Genomic DNA, 18719 nt, shown 5'->3' with positions numbered 1-18719 from the left:
AACTGACATTCCCATAATTTGACTGCAATAACCATATTTTAACCTTGATACTTAAATAAAAATGTAACTGTGGTAATAAAAACCTTAATGTTGTGGTTATTATGGTTTTATTATAGTAACACTGTAGACTGTAACCATAGTTTTTCAACATACGAATGGCTTACAGTTATCGCTGCACATTAAGGCCCACTCCACGTGAATAAATGACTAAATCCGCATCTAGCTACACAAGCTTGATTTTGTGTGTTGTTGCATTCTGAATGTGTCGACTGCTAATCTTAGTGTAAAGGGATCAATGGAAAGGAGGAGGCGAGAACCGGCTTGTCAACATAAATAATAGTTTAATATAAAACTTAAACAAAAGACAAACACACACATGACGGACATGTCCATAAATGATCTTTCTCTCTCTCCTGCACGATCCTCTGCAGTCGACCTTTATCCCTCTCGGGAGGCTTGATTAGCATTATACGGGACCGGGTGTGTAAGATCACGACCCGGCCCCGCCCTCCGCCCTGCCACACTTAGCATTGCTGTAACTGCCGCTATAGTGGTCAGCATGAACTGTCTCCAACTATGGCCAGTTTTGAACTACTGTCATGGATCTAGTGAAGCAACATTTTGAAGAGAATCTTATCATCAATATGTTTATAATAAACTTCCTGAATAATACGATTTTGGCACAGACATTTAATGGTAACTCTGTCGCCATCTTGAATATAGACCCTTGTTAACACAAGATCAACACAGAAGTGCATGTTAAGTGTGTTTGATGGAGTGCAGAAAGACCGTTTGCTTATGTAGGTTTGGATACAAGATTCTTGTGTGGACTCTTTAATTTACTCTGGTGCTACCGAATATACCTCTCTGCCTCATTCAGCCTGCCCTTCTGTCTGGACCTTTTTGACAAGCCTAATGGCAATCTCCACCAGGCTGAGAATGCTTGAGCACTTGGCTTCTTCCCACCCTAGATCGGTGGCCTCTGATCTTCTGCACTTCCCAGGAGTGTAAGACAGATATGAGTTGGACATCAACTCTGTTGCTTAGTCCCCCTGATCTCTTCACAGCAGCCAACTGGTTGGTTTCTCTTGTGGCAGTCACTGCGCCAGAGAGGTGATGGATGGCTTTAATGAGTGCAAGTGACCCCTCGCAGTGCTACCTCATCCTAGACTTGCGACTGCTAGATTCAGTCAATCTGACTGTGGAAAGCATTCCTCTTCCCCTCTGCATCATGCTAGATGCAGAGATGCTTTTGTGGCATGGTGCCACAAAAGAAAAAGTGGTTTCGAGATTGATACTCTGGTTGAACACACGTTTACTGAAATCAAATATACACAAGTGCCATTCTTGTTATGCAGAGCCTTTTTGAGTTCTGTAGCATTTAAAAAATGAATATGCTTGTATTTTGATTTAAAGAAGGATATGTATAAAATGGTAAATTATCCTGTCAGAAATATGCTCTTGTCATTCTCAGGTGCTTAAACTTCATTAATAATATCAAATAAAAAATTTACACTTATAGCTTACACTTGTGTGACATACATGCTCAGACATGTATTCATGATCACAGATCCACTTATGTAAATCAGTGTGATAACTACTTGAGATGGCCCGCAGACATCTCTGCGCTCATTAAGAGCGGATGGCGTGTGGACTGACAAGGCTGTGTTCCAGTCAGACAGCACAAGAACTGCATAACAACAGGCCGGGTGGACAGCTGAGATCATGGATCCACAAACAATAGAATGTGGCTGGCATAATGTCTTGAACATTTGGTTACATCCTTGCCTATTAGTTACTCTCTAGTTGCTGGGAAAAATGCTGCAATTTTTTAATGGGAATTTTCTCTTTAAAGGTGCACTCAGTGATTCCTGAGAAACACTGTTGATATTCGAACTCAACAACCAAACACACCCCTCCATTCAATGCTCCTTTGTAAGCTCCACCCCCACCAGCTCCAGACTCTCACAACTCTCCTGCTACTAAATCTAACATCACAATAACAGCATATATGGTTTCTGTGCAAACATAGCAAAATTTGTTACCCACCTATCGAGAAGAAAAAAGTGCAACTTCTGCATCTGTCTTCAGGCCTTTTACCTCTCGGAGTATGGCAAGCCGTTTTAACATTTAATCATTTTAACCTACTATTCTCTATTTTCAGGCTACTAGTGCTTATTTTTTAGATACTAGTATCTATTCCATTAAGTACTAGTACTTATTCATTAGCTACTAGTGCTTATTCTTTAGGTACTAGTGCCTTTTCTTTAGATACTAGTGCTTATTCTTTAGGTACTAGTGCCTTTTCTTTAGATACTAGTACTTATTCATTAGATACTAGTCCTTATTTATTAGATACTAGTGCTTATTCCAATAGTGTCTAGTATTTAATTATACCCAACTTGTTAAGAAAAAATAGAACTATTGCTTATTTTTTAGTTACTAGTAACATTTTAGATCAAAGATATCCTTACCTTAATAGATACTAGTACTATTTAAATAATCAGTATGCAAATAATATGTTGAATATTAATGAACAAACTGCATATTAAGGGAGATGACAGGAAACGGAAGGAGAAGAGGAGAAAGAATTAAGGTGCAACATATGGCAAGCCGTTTTAACATTTAATCATTTTAACCTACTAGTCTCTATTTTCAGGCTACTAGTGCTTATTTTTTAGATACTAGTATCTATTCCATTAAGTACTAGTACGTATTCATTAGCTACTAGTGCTTATTCTTTAGGTACTAGTGCTTATTCAACAGATACTAGTGCTTATTCTTTAGGTACTAGTACTTATTCAATAGATACTAGTACTTATTCATTAGATACTAGTACTTATTCATTAGATACTAGTACCTATTCATTAGATACTAGTACTTATTCATTAGATACTAGTACTTATTCATTAGATACTAGTACCTATTAATTAGATACTAGTACTTATCAATTAGCTACTAGTACTCATTCAATAGATACTAGTACTTATTCATTAGATACTAGTACTTATTCATTAGTTACTAGTACTTATTCATTAGATACTAGTACTTATTTCAATAGTTACTAGTAACATTTTTTTTTTTTTGCCATTGACTTCTATGGGGATCTGTCATTTAGATATCAACTATTCAGTTCTGACTAGTATCTATTCCAATTGTGACTAGTACATATATATTAGATACTGGTAGTTATTCTTTAGGTACTAGTACTTATTTTTTAGATACTAGTACTTATTCATTAGAAACTAGTTCCATACGAGTACTTATTCATTAGAAACTAGTTCTTATTCAATAGATACTAGTACTTATTCATTAGATACTAGTACTTATTCATTAGATACTAGTAACTATTAATTAGATACTAGTACTTATTAATTAGCTACTAGTACTTATTCAATAGATACTAGTACCTATTTATTAGACACTATCCTTTCCTCTGATTTATCAGCCAAAGATCAAATTGTTCCTTCATCAGTTCCGCACAGCAGAATAAAAGTCCTCCGCAGCTGCATTTTTACGGATTCTTAACGCCTTTATTGCAACTATATTTAATCTTTTTCTCATCAAACAACCAGACATAATCCGTACCGGGGAAGAGTAGACAGGGATTTTCTTCTGTGTAGAGACCATAGACTGGTGTAGACCAGCGGTTCTCAAGTGCAGGGGGGTGTGTGAAATAATTTGATAACAGCCTGTATTTTCCGGACTGTAAACTAAAGTCACGTTTTTTTTATAGGTTAATGAAACACGCTGTGATTTATTCCAAAGTGACTTAGGCCAATATAATGCATTTAACTTCGTTCAAATAATCTAAATGTTGACTTTCAGAAGTATAGACACACCAAGAAGGCGTTTATTGCTGTATTTTGGTTAATTTTTGGTGTGCGCCAGAAAGATGTTCAAAGAGACCGAGACAGCTAAAGCATGTTTTCTTTATTTTTCAAAGGCATGACATGATTTGTAGTCATTTTGAATGTACACAAATAAAAATATACATTTTACTCTTTCGAATGATGTCATATTATCTGTATGACTAATGACAGTGTATTAAGTTATTTCCCTGAGGAACAAATCCAGTGATGGCGCCGCACGCACGCTCACACAATATTATCAGTTCACTTCTGGCATGGCATTGCAACACGATGTCGAAAGTGCGTAGACTATCTATACCACGACTTTAATTTTTCGTGCTATGTATAGGCCTACGCCAAAATAGTTTTTTTTTTTTTTGCGTGCATATGCTACGCACTGCAAATCTCTTGGGATTAGGGATGTGGAGTGCGTGCGTAGGCTGTATTACAGTAGCCATATCATATGCACGCTGAAAACTGCGTATCATATAGCTAGGCCTACATGCAAAAACTATTTTTGGTGTATAAATGGCACGATAAATTAAATTTGTGGTATAGTTACGCACTTTCATGAGACCACATAAAACAGTCAACAAAACATAAAAAGTTGCTTAATTTAATTTGTCAGCCTAAAATATAAAGGCTGTGCCGGTTAGTCAAACTCATATCCCTTGATGTGAAGTTGCGGATTTAGCCTATGTTGGGACTCGACTTTATATTAATAGATGCAAATGTTACATTGCAAATATGGAAACTTTTGGACCGAATGAGAGATGCGTGAACCCAACGTGCATACAATTTCATTTTCGATGCAAATAAATTTGTTTAGCCTTGGCGCTTAAATAGGCTAAATGTTGTTTGTAATAAAGAGCACAAAAGGCTTTAGGCTACTGTTTATTTTTTATTATAGCCTACATGGCTACTTATTTTTTAAATCTTGTTTTCTGAATACCATTTATTGAAGGATTTGTCATAAAGTAAGGGAAGTAAAATTCGCATAGCCTACATGTTTATTGTGTTTACAATGTTAAGGTTGTATTTTATTTACTGGCCTTTTACACTATTGCTGAATAGGCTAATAAAAAAACGTATTGGAACTGTGAACTAGTAACTCAGTCACCTTATGAAATCTTACCAAATCTGTCGTGAAATAACCCAAGCAGACCAAAATAACAAGTTATTACCTTTATGAAAATCTTGTGTTGCAGACCTGTGTGCGAGTGAGCAGTATAAAAAATATAATAATGAATAGGCATGTAGCCTAATATAGTGCATGCTACTTTAATTTTGACATTCAATCGCATATCAGACGCAGACTATCCAAATTTTTTTATGTGAATTATGAATGCTCTCCAAAAGTCACAATCTCTGGATTGTGGTTGTTTGGCTGGTAATTATGAACCGGTTGTTTGGATTTTATTATTGGCAGTTAAGTCTTTAGTATGGTCTATATGTAAATGTCATATTAAACGCATCTTTTCTCCCCTTAACCAATCAGCTTCTTCTATTGCCGTAGTTTAGCCTGCATTACCATATGAACTCTGATTGGATGGTTGAGAGTACTCATGTTTTTGTAATAATCTGCTTGAAAGAAGATATCTCCTAATATTTCCTTACTAGTTCCTTATGAGGTTGAAGATATCTGCAAATTAATAGATACTAGTAGCTATTCTGTTTTGATATCATCTACTAATTTATGACTAGTAAGTATTCCAATTTTGACTAGTATCTTTTTAAATATTACTAGTACTTATTCATTAGATACTAGTACTTATTCATTAGATACTAGTACTTATTCATTAGATACTAGTACTTATTCATTAGATACTAGTACCTATTAATTAGCTACTAGTACTTATTAATTAGCTACTAGTACTTATTCAATAGATACTAGTTCCTATTAATTAGATACTAGTACTTATTCCAGATGTTACTAGTAACTTTTCTTATCTTACTAGTCACAACTGCTTTTTTACTAGTCTTATGTTATGACTAGTCAGAACGGCCACTGTATAGTTCAATTAAAAATCTTACTAGTAAAATAAAAAATCTTACTAGTAACATTTGGAATAAATACTAGTATCTAATAAATAGATACTAGTATCTATTGAATAAGTACTAGTATTTAATGAATAAGTACTAGTATCTAATGAATAAGTACTAGTATCTATTGAATGAGTACTAGTAGCTAATTGATAAGTACTAGTATCTAATTAATAGGTACTAGTATCTAATGAATAAGTACTAGTATCTAATGAATAAGTACTAGTATCTATTGAATAAGTACTAGTAGGTAATGAATAAGTACTAGTATCTAAACAATAAGTACTAGTACCTAAAGAATAACTACCAGTATCTAATATATATGTACTAGTCACAATTGGAATAGATACTAGTCAGAACTGAATAGTTGATATCTAAATGACAGATCCCCATAGAAGTCAATGGCAAAAAAATTTTTTGTTACTAGTAACAAAAGAATAGTTACTAGTGACTATCGAAATAAGTACTAGTATCTAATGAATAAGTACTAGTATCTAATGAATAAGTACTAGTATCTATTTAATAGGTACTAGTATCTAATGAATAAGTACTAGTATCTAATGAATAAGTACTAGTAACTAATGAATAAGTACTAGTATCTATTGAATAAGTACTAGTAGCTTATTGATAAGCACTAGTATCTAATAAATAAGGACTAGTATCTAATGAATAAGTACTAGTATCTAATAAATAAGGACTAGTATCTAATGAATAAGTACTAGTATCTATTGAATAAGTACTAGTATCTAAAGAATAAGCACTAGTAGCTAATGAATAAGTACTAGTACTTAATGGAATAGATACTAGTATCTAAAAAATAAGCACTAGTAGCCTGAAAATAGAGACTAGTAGGTTAAAATGATTAAATGTTAAAACGGCTTGCCATACTCTGAGGTCTCTCCACAGCTGAAAAGCCTTGCTGATGTTGACGCGGCTCCTAGCCCTCGACTTATCATAATCCTTTTTTAGTTTATATTCTCTTGGTCTGTTTCTCAGCCATTTGTCCTCCTTGGAGTTTATAAAGTTTGCATTAGCAAGATTTGCCATTGCTCTTCTAATGAATTTCCCTATCTCTCTGCCCCCACCCCCCATCCTGTGCACATGCAAGAACCACCCTGTTGCTGATTGGCTGTAGTGTTGTGTAGATTGGTCCTATCCACTTTGTTTTTTCCCATTTACAGAGCCAGAGCTGTATACAAATACTAGATTTTTTCAGCCCACCCACAGAACGGACAACTAGCAGATTGATTTATATTTTAAATGTGGCTTAAGAATATTTTAAGAATGTCTAGAAGTGTCTTTAACTGTTTAGAGCCACTGTAAGCTTCTTTTTTTTCTCATTGTGTTTAAAAATACATTCAAAATTCTCCAGCAAACATTTGAGCACCAATAAAACCCTGCAGATCTATCGAGCAGAGAGCAAGTGTGACCCGAGTTGCCAAGCGCCTCTTTCTGGCTGCTAATTATCTCTCCACTGGGCTTTCCGTGAATCTCCACCGCAGCACTGTCATAACATGGCCTTGTTAGTTTCCGGTGATGGCTCGTCTATGGCATTTATGTGACTCTTCTAATTGAAAAAAGAACGGGTCTCTGCATGCTGTATTTTCATAGGGCTAATGTGACTGTGATGTTTAAGCAGTGCTCTTTAGGTGTACGGTGTCGGTGCGTGGCTAAATATGACAGAGTAGAAAAAATTGTCATGTGAAAGCTGCTGTACAGTACATTTGTGTTTCCTTTGTTTGAAATTGGCAGATATTGGAAGAGTCATGCCTGATTGTGTGCTGGAAAGTGTTGAAGTAGAATGTTCAGATATATTCTAGATTAGGTTGCTCAAGTTGGCTGTTTTCACAACTTATATAAAGAATGGTCATAAGGGCGGATCACTGGTTGCGCAAACTTTGAGTTGTTTTAGCTCAAAGCCTTTGTTTGCTATTGTTCCACATGTTGTTGCGTGTGGGTTTCAGTATTGTTCTAGAGACTAGAACAATACTGGGACATGTGGAGACTTTGAAGTACACATTGATTGGGAATTTGTCTTGGGAGTCTAGACAATATTCGAGTTTGGTTGGCTTGGGATTCTAGACAATATGTGAGTTTAGTTGGCTTGGGAGTCTAGACAATATGCTGAGCTGGACTGCTTCCTGCGTTGATTCACTCTTCCAATAATACTATTGGCAGATTCCTAAACATTCCTGAACAAACTTTAGTGGCTGTTTATTAAATTTTTTTGGTCTCTGTAAAAATTCTTGATTTGAATTGTTTGGCCTTTATGGAATGTCTCAGGCCATGGAAAAAGTATTTAAAAACAATAAGTACAAACAGATACAAAAATGCATGTGAACGGCCTCTAAGCGTAGTTATAATATGGACTAGCGAATTGAGTGTTTGTATTAGCTACGGTCTAGGGGAGTTTATACACCTATACACTTACCATCTGATAAATCTTTCTATGCTCCATGTAGCTGGTTTAATGCAAGAATGCCTCCTGTGTGAACAGTCCCTTCGTCAATATATTCCATAATTTATTTGACGTAAATGAAAACGAGGTTGTGAGATGTGCATTTAAAATTAAAAATGCACCTTTTTGAAAACTTTCATGGGTCAAAAACTCCAGAAAGAATATGAGTTAAGGGTATTAGACATGACCTGAGACCTTAAGATAGTATATTGAATGGACTCTGCTTCTGTCCCTCACAGCCTCATTTTCAATCACTTCTAATTAAATATGGCATCTACCCTGACTAAGGTCTATAGACCACCGATCCACACTCCCACTCTTTGGCATTTGAGCATTACTGGAGAGAGATCACCTTTCCTAATGACTAGTGCACTTTACTCATTAAGATGAGACCAGAGCTATTGTAAGTCAGATACAGAGAGTAAGTCATAGGGATTCCAAGGGACAACAAAGAATACAAGGAGATGAGCCAGTGCAGTGAAAATCAGAGACATATTTGAGGGTGTTGTGTAAGAAGGTGAAACACTGCGAGTTAAATGTAAAATAAAGGTGGAAAGAGCATATTTAGGCGCTTTTAAGAAGAAACCAGTGCAATGGAATTGTGTCATAGTTTATTTTCTGTATCTGGACTTCAGTCACATGGCCAAACCCCTCCACCTTGATGAAAATGGCTTTGATGCCTTGATGATGAGGCACAAAAGGTGCTATTGTGTCCCGTTGCTCCCATGGGCAGCCTGGTACAGTGAGTGGAACTTGGTGCAGCCTTGTGGGAGGCAGAGGGTGGCACCCCAGAGATATGACACAGGTAATGCTACCTGACAGCGTAGCCACAAAGAGTTACTTGTTCTGTAAACAAAGACAGAGGTTGATATAGAATGTGTGTGTTGGGGTGTAGGAGAGGTTCAGTGTGTATATGTGAGTGTATGTGCATGCGAGTATGGTACCAAAATACAATGGCGTGTAAATTGTATGGAGCGTTAATGTAGTGTAAAGAGTAAAACAAAGACTCTTTGGGACATGTAAGTGACATTTAAATACAAGGATGCAAAACATATTCAGGATGGGGGTGGGGACCATGGAAAAAACCCATATCAGTAAACCACTATTATGAATATTGGGGTGGGACATGTCCCCCTCAATGTCTATGGTGGTTATAGAGTTTAAAGGAACAGTTGCACGGAACAACTCACAACATGCTGTGAAAGGATCTCACTGCTGAACACTTCACGACTAAACTGCACAATTACTGGTGAGTGAAATGTAAACATTTACCAGCCAGTTGCCAAATGTATTCACTTTAGTCACATAGCATGAAATTTGGTTGCAAATGCAAGTGATTTCTTCTCATTGTAGGGGAGGGTTGTGCATTTTTTTCTTTTTTGGGGGGGGGGATTTTTTCCCCTATTCTCCCCAATTGTTTCTGCCCAGTTACCAATGCGCTCCAAGTCCTCATGGTGGCGTTATTACTCGTCTCAATCTGGATGGTGGAGAATGAATTTCAGTTGCCTCCATTTCTGAGACTGTCAATCCGCACATCACATGGCTTGTTGAGTGCATTACCATGGAGACCTAGCACGTGTGGAGGCTTCACACTATTCTCCATGGCATCCATGCACCACGCGCCTCACCGAGAGCAAGAACCACATTATAGCAACCATGAGGAGGTTAAGCCAACGTGACTCTACCCACCCTAGAGACTGGCCACTCAGCACACCCTGGATTCAAACTAACGACTCCAGATGTGTTAGTCAGCGTCTTTACTTGTTGAGCTACCCAGGCCCCCATAGAGGGTTGTGCATTGAGTGAAATATCAATCTTGGGATTTAAGAATTGATATCGAGATCATTCAAATGAAGATTGCAATAAATCTGAAAAACAATATTTTTTTTCTGTGCGGTCGCACTTCATATTCTCTGTGCCTGATTTAGAACAGGCAGAGCTGCAGATCTAATATGTCCATTAGATAAAATGTAGCATTATTTTTTATTTTTCCACTCAAAATTTGAGCTGCTAAGAAATATATATTACAGCTGTAAATAATCAATTCTGGCAAGTGACTATGGTATAAGATGGATAATCCATGGCTAGGTGTAATTGCCCTTTGCAGAGGCAAACACGTTGTGCATTTAAAATCGTTTGACATACACCTAGCCGTGGATTACTACCCCTTACATAATGCAAAGACTTTCAGACATTTTTAAATGTGGTTTGAGAGTACAAATACTGTACTTTTTAGGCCCAGTGCATATCTTGATTTATCCAAGTCTCCCCCATTCTGTAGGCTATTTATGAATATACTCGAAGTTTCCCCCATGTTTCAGAGTGAAAACTAGGCATTTCGAGACTGTGAGAACTCCCCCAGGCCATCGCCATGCGACATTACACAAGAGCTTCAGCTAGATCTGGGGAAAATGCATTTAGCACACAGTAAAGTGAAACAGACTGGGTTTTTATGAATTGTAAGCATGCAGAATTTTGCTAGCGAACATGGACCGCATTCCTGTGTGCAAAATTATTGATGAATGATGAAACAAAGCTATTGTGGCCTGACCTAAATTCCTCTAATTTATTCTGCTTTTACAGCATCCAAAGAATTACACAATGTAGCTCTTGGACCTTGTTGTACAACTTAATTTGAAAACCATTCCTAGCTTTGAAGCCTTCCCCGCATAAAGAGTCCTTGTTTTGTATAAAAAGGTTCGCATTTATGAGCAAACACAATTTCATTTATGTCCTAAAAACCAAAGAAGTTTATAAAATAAATGCCTTCAAGCATCTGTAAGAATAAAATGACCATACTATCTTACTGATGTCACTGAAATAGGTGTCTTAAGGAATCACATTTGTCTCTGTGACACCTCAAGGTTCTGTTGCTGTCTTTTCACTGGAGCTGCTCCAATCAGTTTTATGGTCTGTATGTAACCCAAGCTCTGCACTCTACATTCAGATAAAATAAAAAAGCATTAGAAGCCCTTGTCAGTTTAAGATTTGACAGAGTTACTCATACCAGAATTTGACTCATATATTAGATAATGTTGTGCCTATTAATTGTGATAAGACTTTTCAGTGTTATGGAATTCATCATCTTTGATATTTACTTTATTCTTTGTCACTATTGTCACTGACGTAATTTATGGCTGTCAGAACAGATAAGGGGGTTGATTATTAATTCATACAGAAAGTATTTGAGACATTCCGAAATGGAGTGTGTGATTGTAGCCACTGAGAATGCATTGAGAAAGATGTTCACGGGTTGTAAAAATACTAAAATACTTTTTAGATAGGTAAAAATAGTGAAGATAAACTTTGATTCTGGCTTGTCAAAACCTTGTCTAGAAGTTTAGCACTAGTTAAAAAACTATATTAAATGTTGCAGACAGAAAGAAAAAAGAATGAAAAAAGAAAGATAGAAAACAATATAAAAAATATTACAAATAATTTTGTATTTATATATATATATTTAAGCAATATCACACGAGCAAGAGTGCGATATGGCCCTACATCAGCACTGCTGTGATTCAGGTCAAAACAAATGATGCGTGCAAGCCTTCATCAGTAATTCAATAATGTCACTTCAGAAATAGTATCACGGCTTATGCTGTTTCTAACAAGTCATTGGATAAACATGGGTGGATGGATGGATGGATGGATGGGTGTGTGTGTGTGTGTGTGTGTGTGTGTGTGTGTGTGTGTGTGTGTGTGTGTGTGTGTGTGTGTGTGTGTGTGTGAGAGAGAGAGAGAGAGAGAGCTTATACGATCACCTGTTGCCACACCCAAGCAGGTTTCTCAGTGGAAAATAGATGTCCAAGGGGGGGTATTCCTCCCTATTTCGCGGTAGCCGGTGCACAAGGGTCATTCACTATAGAAACAGCGATGTCCTCCGTCATTTTAAAAGTATGTATCCAATGTGGAAACTCCGATAAAAGGTAAGTACCTTGAGTTCTGTAATAAATCAGTTGTGTCTTTCAGCATGAGCCTTAATCCTGAAGTTGTCCGTTTAAAGCTGTTTCCTAGCTTTAGTAATGTATTAGTAATACCAGCGATCACGGAGCGCTGTTCTATGTAAACAATGACTAAAGGATTCACTTAACGTCACCAACTGGCCCATATTACACACAAAAATTATCTTTTGCCACCACCTGCTGGCTAACATATTTAATTTCAAACATAAAGACTGTAACTCCTAACAGATCTGCACTGCTCTTACACTTTAGTTTAGAACAGCATGAACACAAGCAGAGTGATACACACACACACAGTGAAACGTCTGAGTGCTGATGGTGTCAGACCATCAGTGCTCATGGAATGTCTCTTGTCCAATCAGATTTGAGAACAGGAACTAACTGTGGTGTACATGTATCATTACTTTTATAGTGGGCATAAAAAAAGATACGCTATCAACTACATACTACAATACAATGTAAATATTTCCCAGGTAATATTTTTTATATTACAATATATAATTTTTTCGATAACAAGTTTTTTCTTTCTTTTGGCTATAAGACTCATTACATTTGCCTTTGCACAGCCAAATTCCATGGGCGAAATACAGTGATCTCAATGAGAATCAGCATGATCAGGAATTTTAGAAACGGTGGAGATCTGGTGGTGAGGAAATTACCCTTCACGAATTTCAAGTGGGGTACAACTTTGGTAAACTTTGACAGGCAAATTAGCAGCATTGACCCATAGCATTGCTTTGTTTTTCAGTGTCTTCTCTGTAAGTGCTTCATAAATAGCTGCACTGTATATCTACAATAGGTAAGGAAAATATTTTAGCTGTGAATTTCTTTGTAACTCTCCATGGATAAATTCAGCATAAAGATCAAAAGTGGCTGCTTGGCAAGTAGTTTTTGCAGGTTTTGCATTCCACACCTCCTTTTACTGCAGAATTGCAACATGCAAAGGTAAATGTGACAGAGTCTTGAGTCTAGTGACAATATAAATCCAATTCATTCATTTTACAAACAACATGTTGTCTTTTTAATATCAAACTTAATATTTTTCTCACACAGTATGAATGGGTCTTTATCCATGAAATATATATAGCTGCCTTAAAATTTTTAGGAAGGGGTCCATCACAAAGAGATAATAATTTTTGAGGATCCTTGGCATTAAAAAGTTTGAAAAGTCCACATATCCTCAATGTGCTCTTGAGCAGTTAATGACTTCCAGATGTGTGTTGGCCATAGTCAGTGATGTCACTGTAAGAGGAGTCTGGGGGGCTTCTCTCCACTCTTCCTGCCTCTTCTCTTGAGGTCACAAATTATGACTCACAGAGCCTCCCTAGTGGACGCAACTGGCCCCATTCAGCTGAGTTCAGTCCTTCATTCTGCAGCTTAACAGCATCGTCACAGTAAGCAAGCATGCTGAACCAGCTATTAATCATGTATTACTCTGTTGGATATGACCACAGTATAAAATGAGTGCGAAATGAAACAGGAAGACATGCTGTAATGTCCTGCTAAACAGCCATGGAAATGGTATTAATACTAGAACTCTAAATGAGAGCGATGTGCCTCTTGAGCACATTTAGATTGGAGCAAATTAGTATGCATTGAAGCCGACCAATGGAATGAGGCTAATCTGCAATCCCAGCGGGATATCCATTTCATTGCCCATGAGGGTGGGAGAGAATTGCTTGGGGAGAGAATTGTTTTGATTACCTCGTTTTCTAAATTAGCTGGAGATATCACAACATGTTTGTATTTATTCTGTCTTGAGGCACAAATGGTGTATTTCCAGAGAGAATGTTGCTCTCAAGGCCACATCAGTTATTCTTTCTCTCTCTTAACTTGATGTATTTATGGGTGTTTCTTTGACCACGGGAACTATTGTGTCCCTGGTGTTTCTGTTGAATAACAGAGTTATTTCCATTTTATTAAAATGGCAGGTTGGCATGAATGAAAATTATGACTTTTTTGCCAAAAGAGACCAACCAAACATTAAACTGACTTTCTAATCGATTCATTACAGGCATTAAATTTCAGCAAGCCTCCTATTCACCTTATTCAGCCCCACCCCTTTTCCGTGCCTCGCTCTTCTGAATTTTGAGTTTGTATTGAAGTTATTGAGATGAGTCGATCAAAATGGATTACTTGTGGGAGCACAGAAAGTATTTTTCAGCAAGAGTTGATGGTGTGAGTCTACAGCACCCCTTTACTACGTGATAATACTAGTGAGGTGTTTTTGGTGTCACTGTAAATGTTCCTTTTTACCACACCCACGGAGGTACATTGTACCTGGCAGATCACATTCAGACAGCTGTGACACACAGCACTTATTATACATCACTTGTTATACAGTACATGTAATTCTGCTTAATGTTTAGGTTTCAACTTGTTAATAATTTGTGTTAAAACATGTAGTTGATATGAAATCTCCAACAGTGACAGCTCATATTTTTACACATGCAAGTTCAACATTAAAGAAAATTACAATTGTACTTTTTAAGAGAGTTTATTTTCTAAAAGTTCACAGTGGCCGAAAATGTCCAGAATTGAAGAAACACCCTTATATTAGCTCCTGTAGATAATTTTGACATAAATAAATTTGCAAATTTCAGGATATTGCATGCAACTAGTAAAGTCTTGGCCTGTTTTTGAAGCAGCAGGAGGAGCTGCTTCATCTGTATCATACACCCTCGTCTGTGTATGTGAGGACAGCCAGGTTTGGCTCAGCAGCTGCAGGGGCCAAACCGATGCTTATTGAAGCAGCAGCCATGTGACTGGCAAACTTGTATAGCACATCCACCCCACTCAGAGGAAAGAGTACGGTGTGATACTGTCAGCTCTATAAGACCAACAGCTGGAGACTGGAGCAGCTCAGAAAGGCAGTGCTTTTTCCCCTGCTTATCTTTGAGTTGCCACAGGAATCTTGGCTCCTGCTCTGTCAATCTCTCTTTTGGAGGGGCTTCCCCTCCCCTCCTCTCCCTGGGACTCCGCCTGAACTCCTAGCACTTTGCTGTAAGAGCGACGCAATAGGACCTGCATATTTTTTTATGCTTGTTGTCATGCATTCAACATCTGGATGCGAGTAGAAGCCAATACAATTTTTTTGAGAGTTGTTGTTTAATTAGGAGGAAGATTGGGACCGAATTCCCCAAATTTAGCATGGTTTAGTCATATTCTACTAATTTGTAATTTATTTTTTAGTTTTGTTTATTTTTTGTCACCGAAACAACTGTCACTACTGTCACACATGTTATTCTACACTCCTAAAGGTTTTTACATGGGTTTTAGCAGCACCTTGGATTAAGCAAATAATGCTCTTCTAATCAAAAATGTTTTTGGCTTTATATGGTTCTGGAGTTGTTTAGATGGCTTGCTGGTGATTGAAAATTCAAGTTCTTGGTTACATTCTTGGTTCTTTAATATGCATTTCCAAAAAAAAAAAAATAACACATTTGGTTCTGTTAAGAGCCTTTATATTTAACCCAGAATGCATACACAACTTTAAACCCATAAAATGCAAATGTGGTTAAAAAAAGACCCAGGTGAAATCTAGATGCTTATTCTTAATCAAATTGGGTCATAGCACCCACAAATGGGTGGATAGTGATTACAAACTCTTATAACTTAAAAATTGTGGAGGTGTAGTGACTTGCCTCAATCCGGTGTGCGGAGGACAAATCTCAGTTGCTTCCACATCTGAGACCGTCAACCGGCGCATCTTATCACGTGGCTTGTTGAGCGTGTTACTTCAGAGACATAGCATGTGTGGAGGCTTCACGCCATCCACCGTGGCATCCACGCACAACTCACCACACGCCCCAATAAGAGCGAACCACATTATAGCTACCACGAGGAGGTTACCCCATGTGACTCTACCCTCCCTAGCAACCGGGCCAATTTGGTTGCTTAGGAGACCTGGCTGGAGACACACAGCACGCCCTGGTATTCGAACTCTAGGGGTGGTAGTCAGCGTCTTTACTCGTTGAGCTACCCAGGCCCCCTCAACTTAATATTAAAAAAGCAAGTTAACGTGGTCAAAGACCGCTTGAGGAATACCTGGAGTGACAGATGAAAAGACAACTTCATTTACTTTAAAATGTATATTTAAGAAGTAGATGACCATACCATTTTTTATCCATATATGTATTCTATGGTTAAAGTCAAAATGAAATCAAAATTGTCCCTATTTACTTTCTTAATACTTGTTCATGGTCTTTTTGTAAACGATTCATCAATGTATAATATTGCATCAAACATATACACTCAGTGACCACATTAGTAGGTACACCAGTACACCTACTTCTTTATGTGATTATTAAATCAGTCAATCGTGTGGCTGTAGTGAATACATTTAGCAGATACTGGTCAGGAGCATCAGTTAAAGTTCACATTAACCATCAGAATGGGGAAAAAATTTGATCTTAGTGATTTCGACCATGGCATGGATTTTGGTGCCAGACAGGCTGATTGAAGTATTTCTGTAACTGATGATCTCCTGGGATTTTCACACACAACAGTCTCTAGAGAGACAAAAAACATCCAGTGAGTGGCAGTTCTGTGGACTGAAATGCCTTTTTGATGAGAAAGGTCAACGGAGAATAGCCAGACTGCTTCGAGCTGACAGAAAGGCTACAGTAACTCAGATAACCCCTCTGTACAATTGAAGTGAACAGAATGGCATCTCAGAATGCACAACATGTCGAACCTTGAGGCGGATGGGCTATAACAGCAGAAGACCACATTGGTTTTCACTTCTGTCAGCCAAGAACAGAAAGCTAAGAGGTTTTCTGAGTTACCGTAGCCTTTCTGTCAGCTCGAACCACTCTGGCCATTCTCCATTGACCTGTCTAATCAACAAGTCGTTTCCGTCTGCAGAACTGCCACTCACTGGATGTTTTTGTTTTTGGCACCATTCTGAGTACGCTCTACAGCAGCGGTCACCAATTAGTGGACCGTGGTCCAGGTCCGGACCTCAGATTGGTTCCATCCGGACCACGAGACATCTTGTCATCTGCTGCCCCATCTCACCATTTCTATACAAGTGATCAGTGTGACAAAACAACGGAGCTGTGTACAGCGCAAGTGCTTGGGCTCAGATAGCAGTGATCTTTCAGCTCTGTATTCTCGAATGCTTTTCTCTTTTACAGAACACACTTAATTTATACCTTTTTGTGAATTGCGCGCTGCCTGCAGAGACAGTAGAACGTTAAGGTCTTAGGATGTTCTTGGTGAATTTAAATGAGTTCAATAGCTGCAGTCTCTGGATGATCGGTAGCATTTAGGTAAATATTTATAAATAAATAGAGAGTATTGAGACTTTCAATATCTCTTCATAAATTGCAAAGACAATTTGCTGACGTTAGTCATGTGAAACCCGTTTTATAACAATTTATAACAATTGTTCTACCTGTACTGTTTTGAGAAATAGCATATACAAAGTTAACCTGAAGTAATTTTTTCTCTGCAGGTAAAGTGTTGAACACTGATCTGCGTCACTACCTCAGCCTGCAGTTTCAGAAAGGCTCTTTGGACCACAAGCTCCAGCAAGTGATCAGAGATAACCTGTACCTGCGCACTATTCCTTGTGAGTACCCCACACGTTCACATGTTTGATCGTGCTCTGATTCTCTGTCCTCATTAAAGGTGTTAATATCATGTCAGTAACATGTCAGTCTTAAAAGTGGCCAGATAGGTACTATGTGAACGCTTCAGACTGAATGTGTTGAACTCAGCACTGTGTCCTCCAGCATCATTTGCATGCTCTTCCACTCCATTCTGCCCTCATGTGACCTCATCTATTAGCAGAGACACTTAAACTCTGCCCTGATACACATATGTTGCAGGAGAGTCATAATTCTGAGCAGTTACTCCATTCTTAATCCTTATTCCGGTCACTTGCTGCTTTAACAATTAGCTGATTCCTGTCCACTGTTGCCTGCATGACAGTGTTTCTTGCACTGCTGAATCTTCAGCTCTACAGCAAAAGATTTTTGAGTTTGCTGTGTCAATCAAATATGGCGGAATGCTGCCAATACTACATGTCTCTCTATTGTGTTATTTTTGATGGCTGCACATGGTAAAATATAATCTGTATAATTTACTGTAAATTACAGGCAGCTGTGGCTGCCAGAGATTTACCGTGAAAAATACGGTAACCACGTTTCAGTCTTTACGGGATGTAATTTGATGCCTGTATATTTTATGGTGCATTGCAATTTATATTATTAAATGATAAACTTGATACCTTAACCTTCTGAAACTGTAAAAATCTGCTTTTCACCTTATAATGTATTCTTAGTCACCGTAGTAATTACCGTTAATTATAAAGGAAAATCATACTTTTACATCTAAAATTTGTAATATTTATAGCATTTTACCGTAAAATTACTTGTATTTTCTTTTTAAATATATTAG

At 37.6% G+C, this 18719-nt stretch overlaps 1 protein-coding gene across 2 annotated transcripts in view; it reads left to right on the top strand.

The window, feature by feature from the left end:
* Positions 1-18719, top strand: part of LOC127628456 (membrane-associated guanylate kinase, WW and PDZ domain-containing protein 3-like) — a 216917-nt gene that overhangs the window by 120317 nt on the left and 77881 nt on the right. For both annotated transcript variants that reach the window (XM_052105203.1, XM_052105204.1), the window contains exon 2: positions 17773-17889. In XM_052105203.1, coding sequence (XP_051961163.1) covers positions 17773-17889 — 117 coding nt within the window. The remainder of the gene's footprint in view (positions 1-17772; positions 17890-18719) is intronic.

This window comes from Xyrauchen texanus, chromosome 35 (assembly GCF_025860055.1).
Source record: "Xyrauchen texanus isolate HMW12.3.18 chromosome 35, RBS_HiC_50CHRs, whole genome shotgun sequence".
Taxonomy (NCBI): Eukaryota; Metazoa; Chordata; class Actinopteri; order Cypriniformes; family Catostomidae; genus Xyrauchen; species Xyrauchen texanus.
Note: the sequence above shows the minus strand (reverse complement) of the source record. Positions and strands in the feature narration are given on the sequence as shown.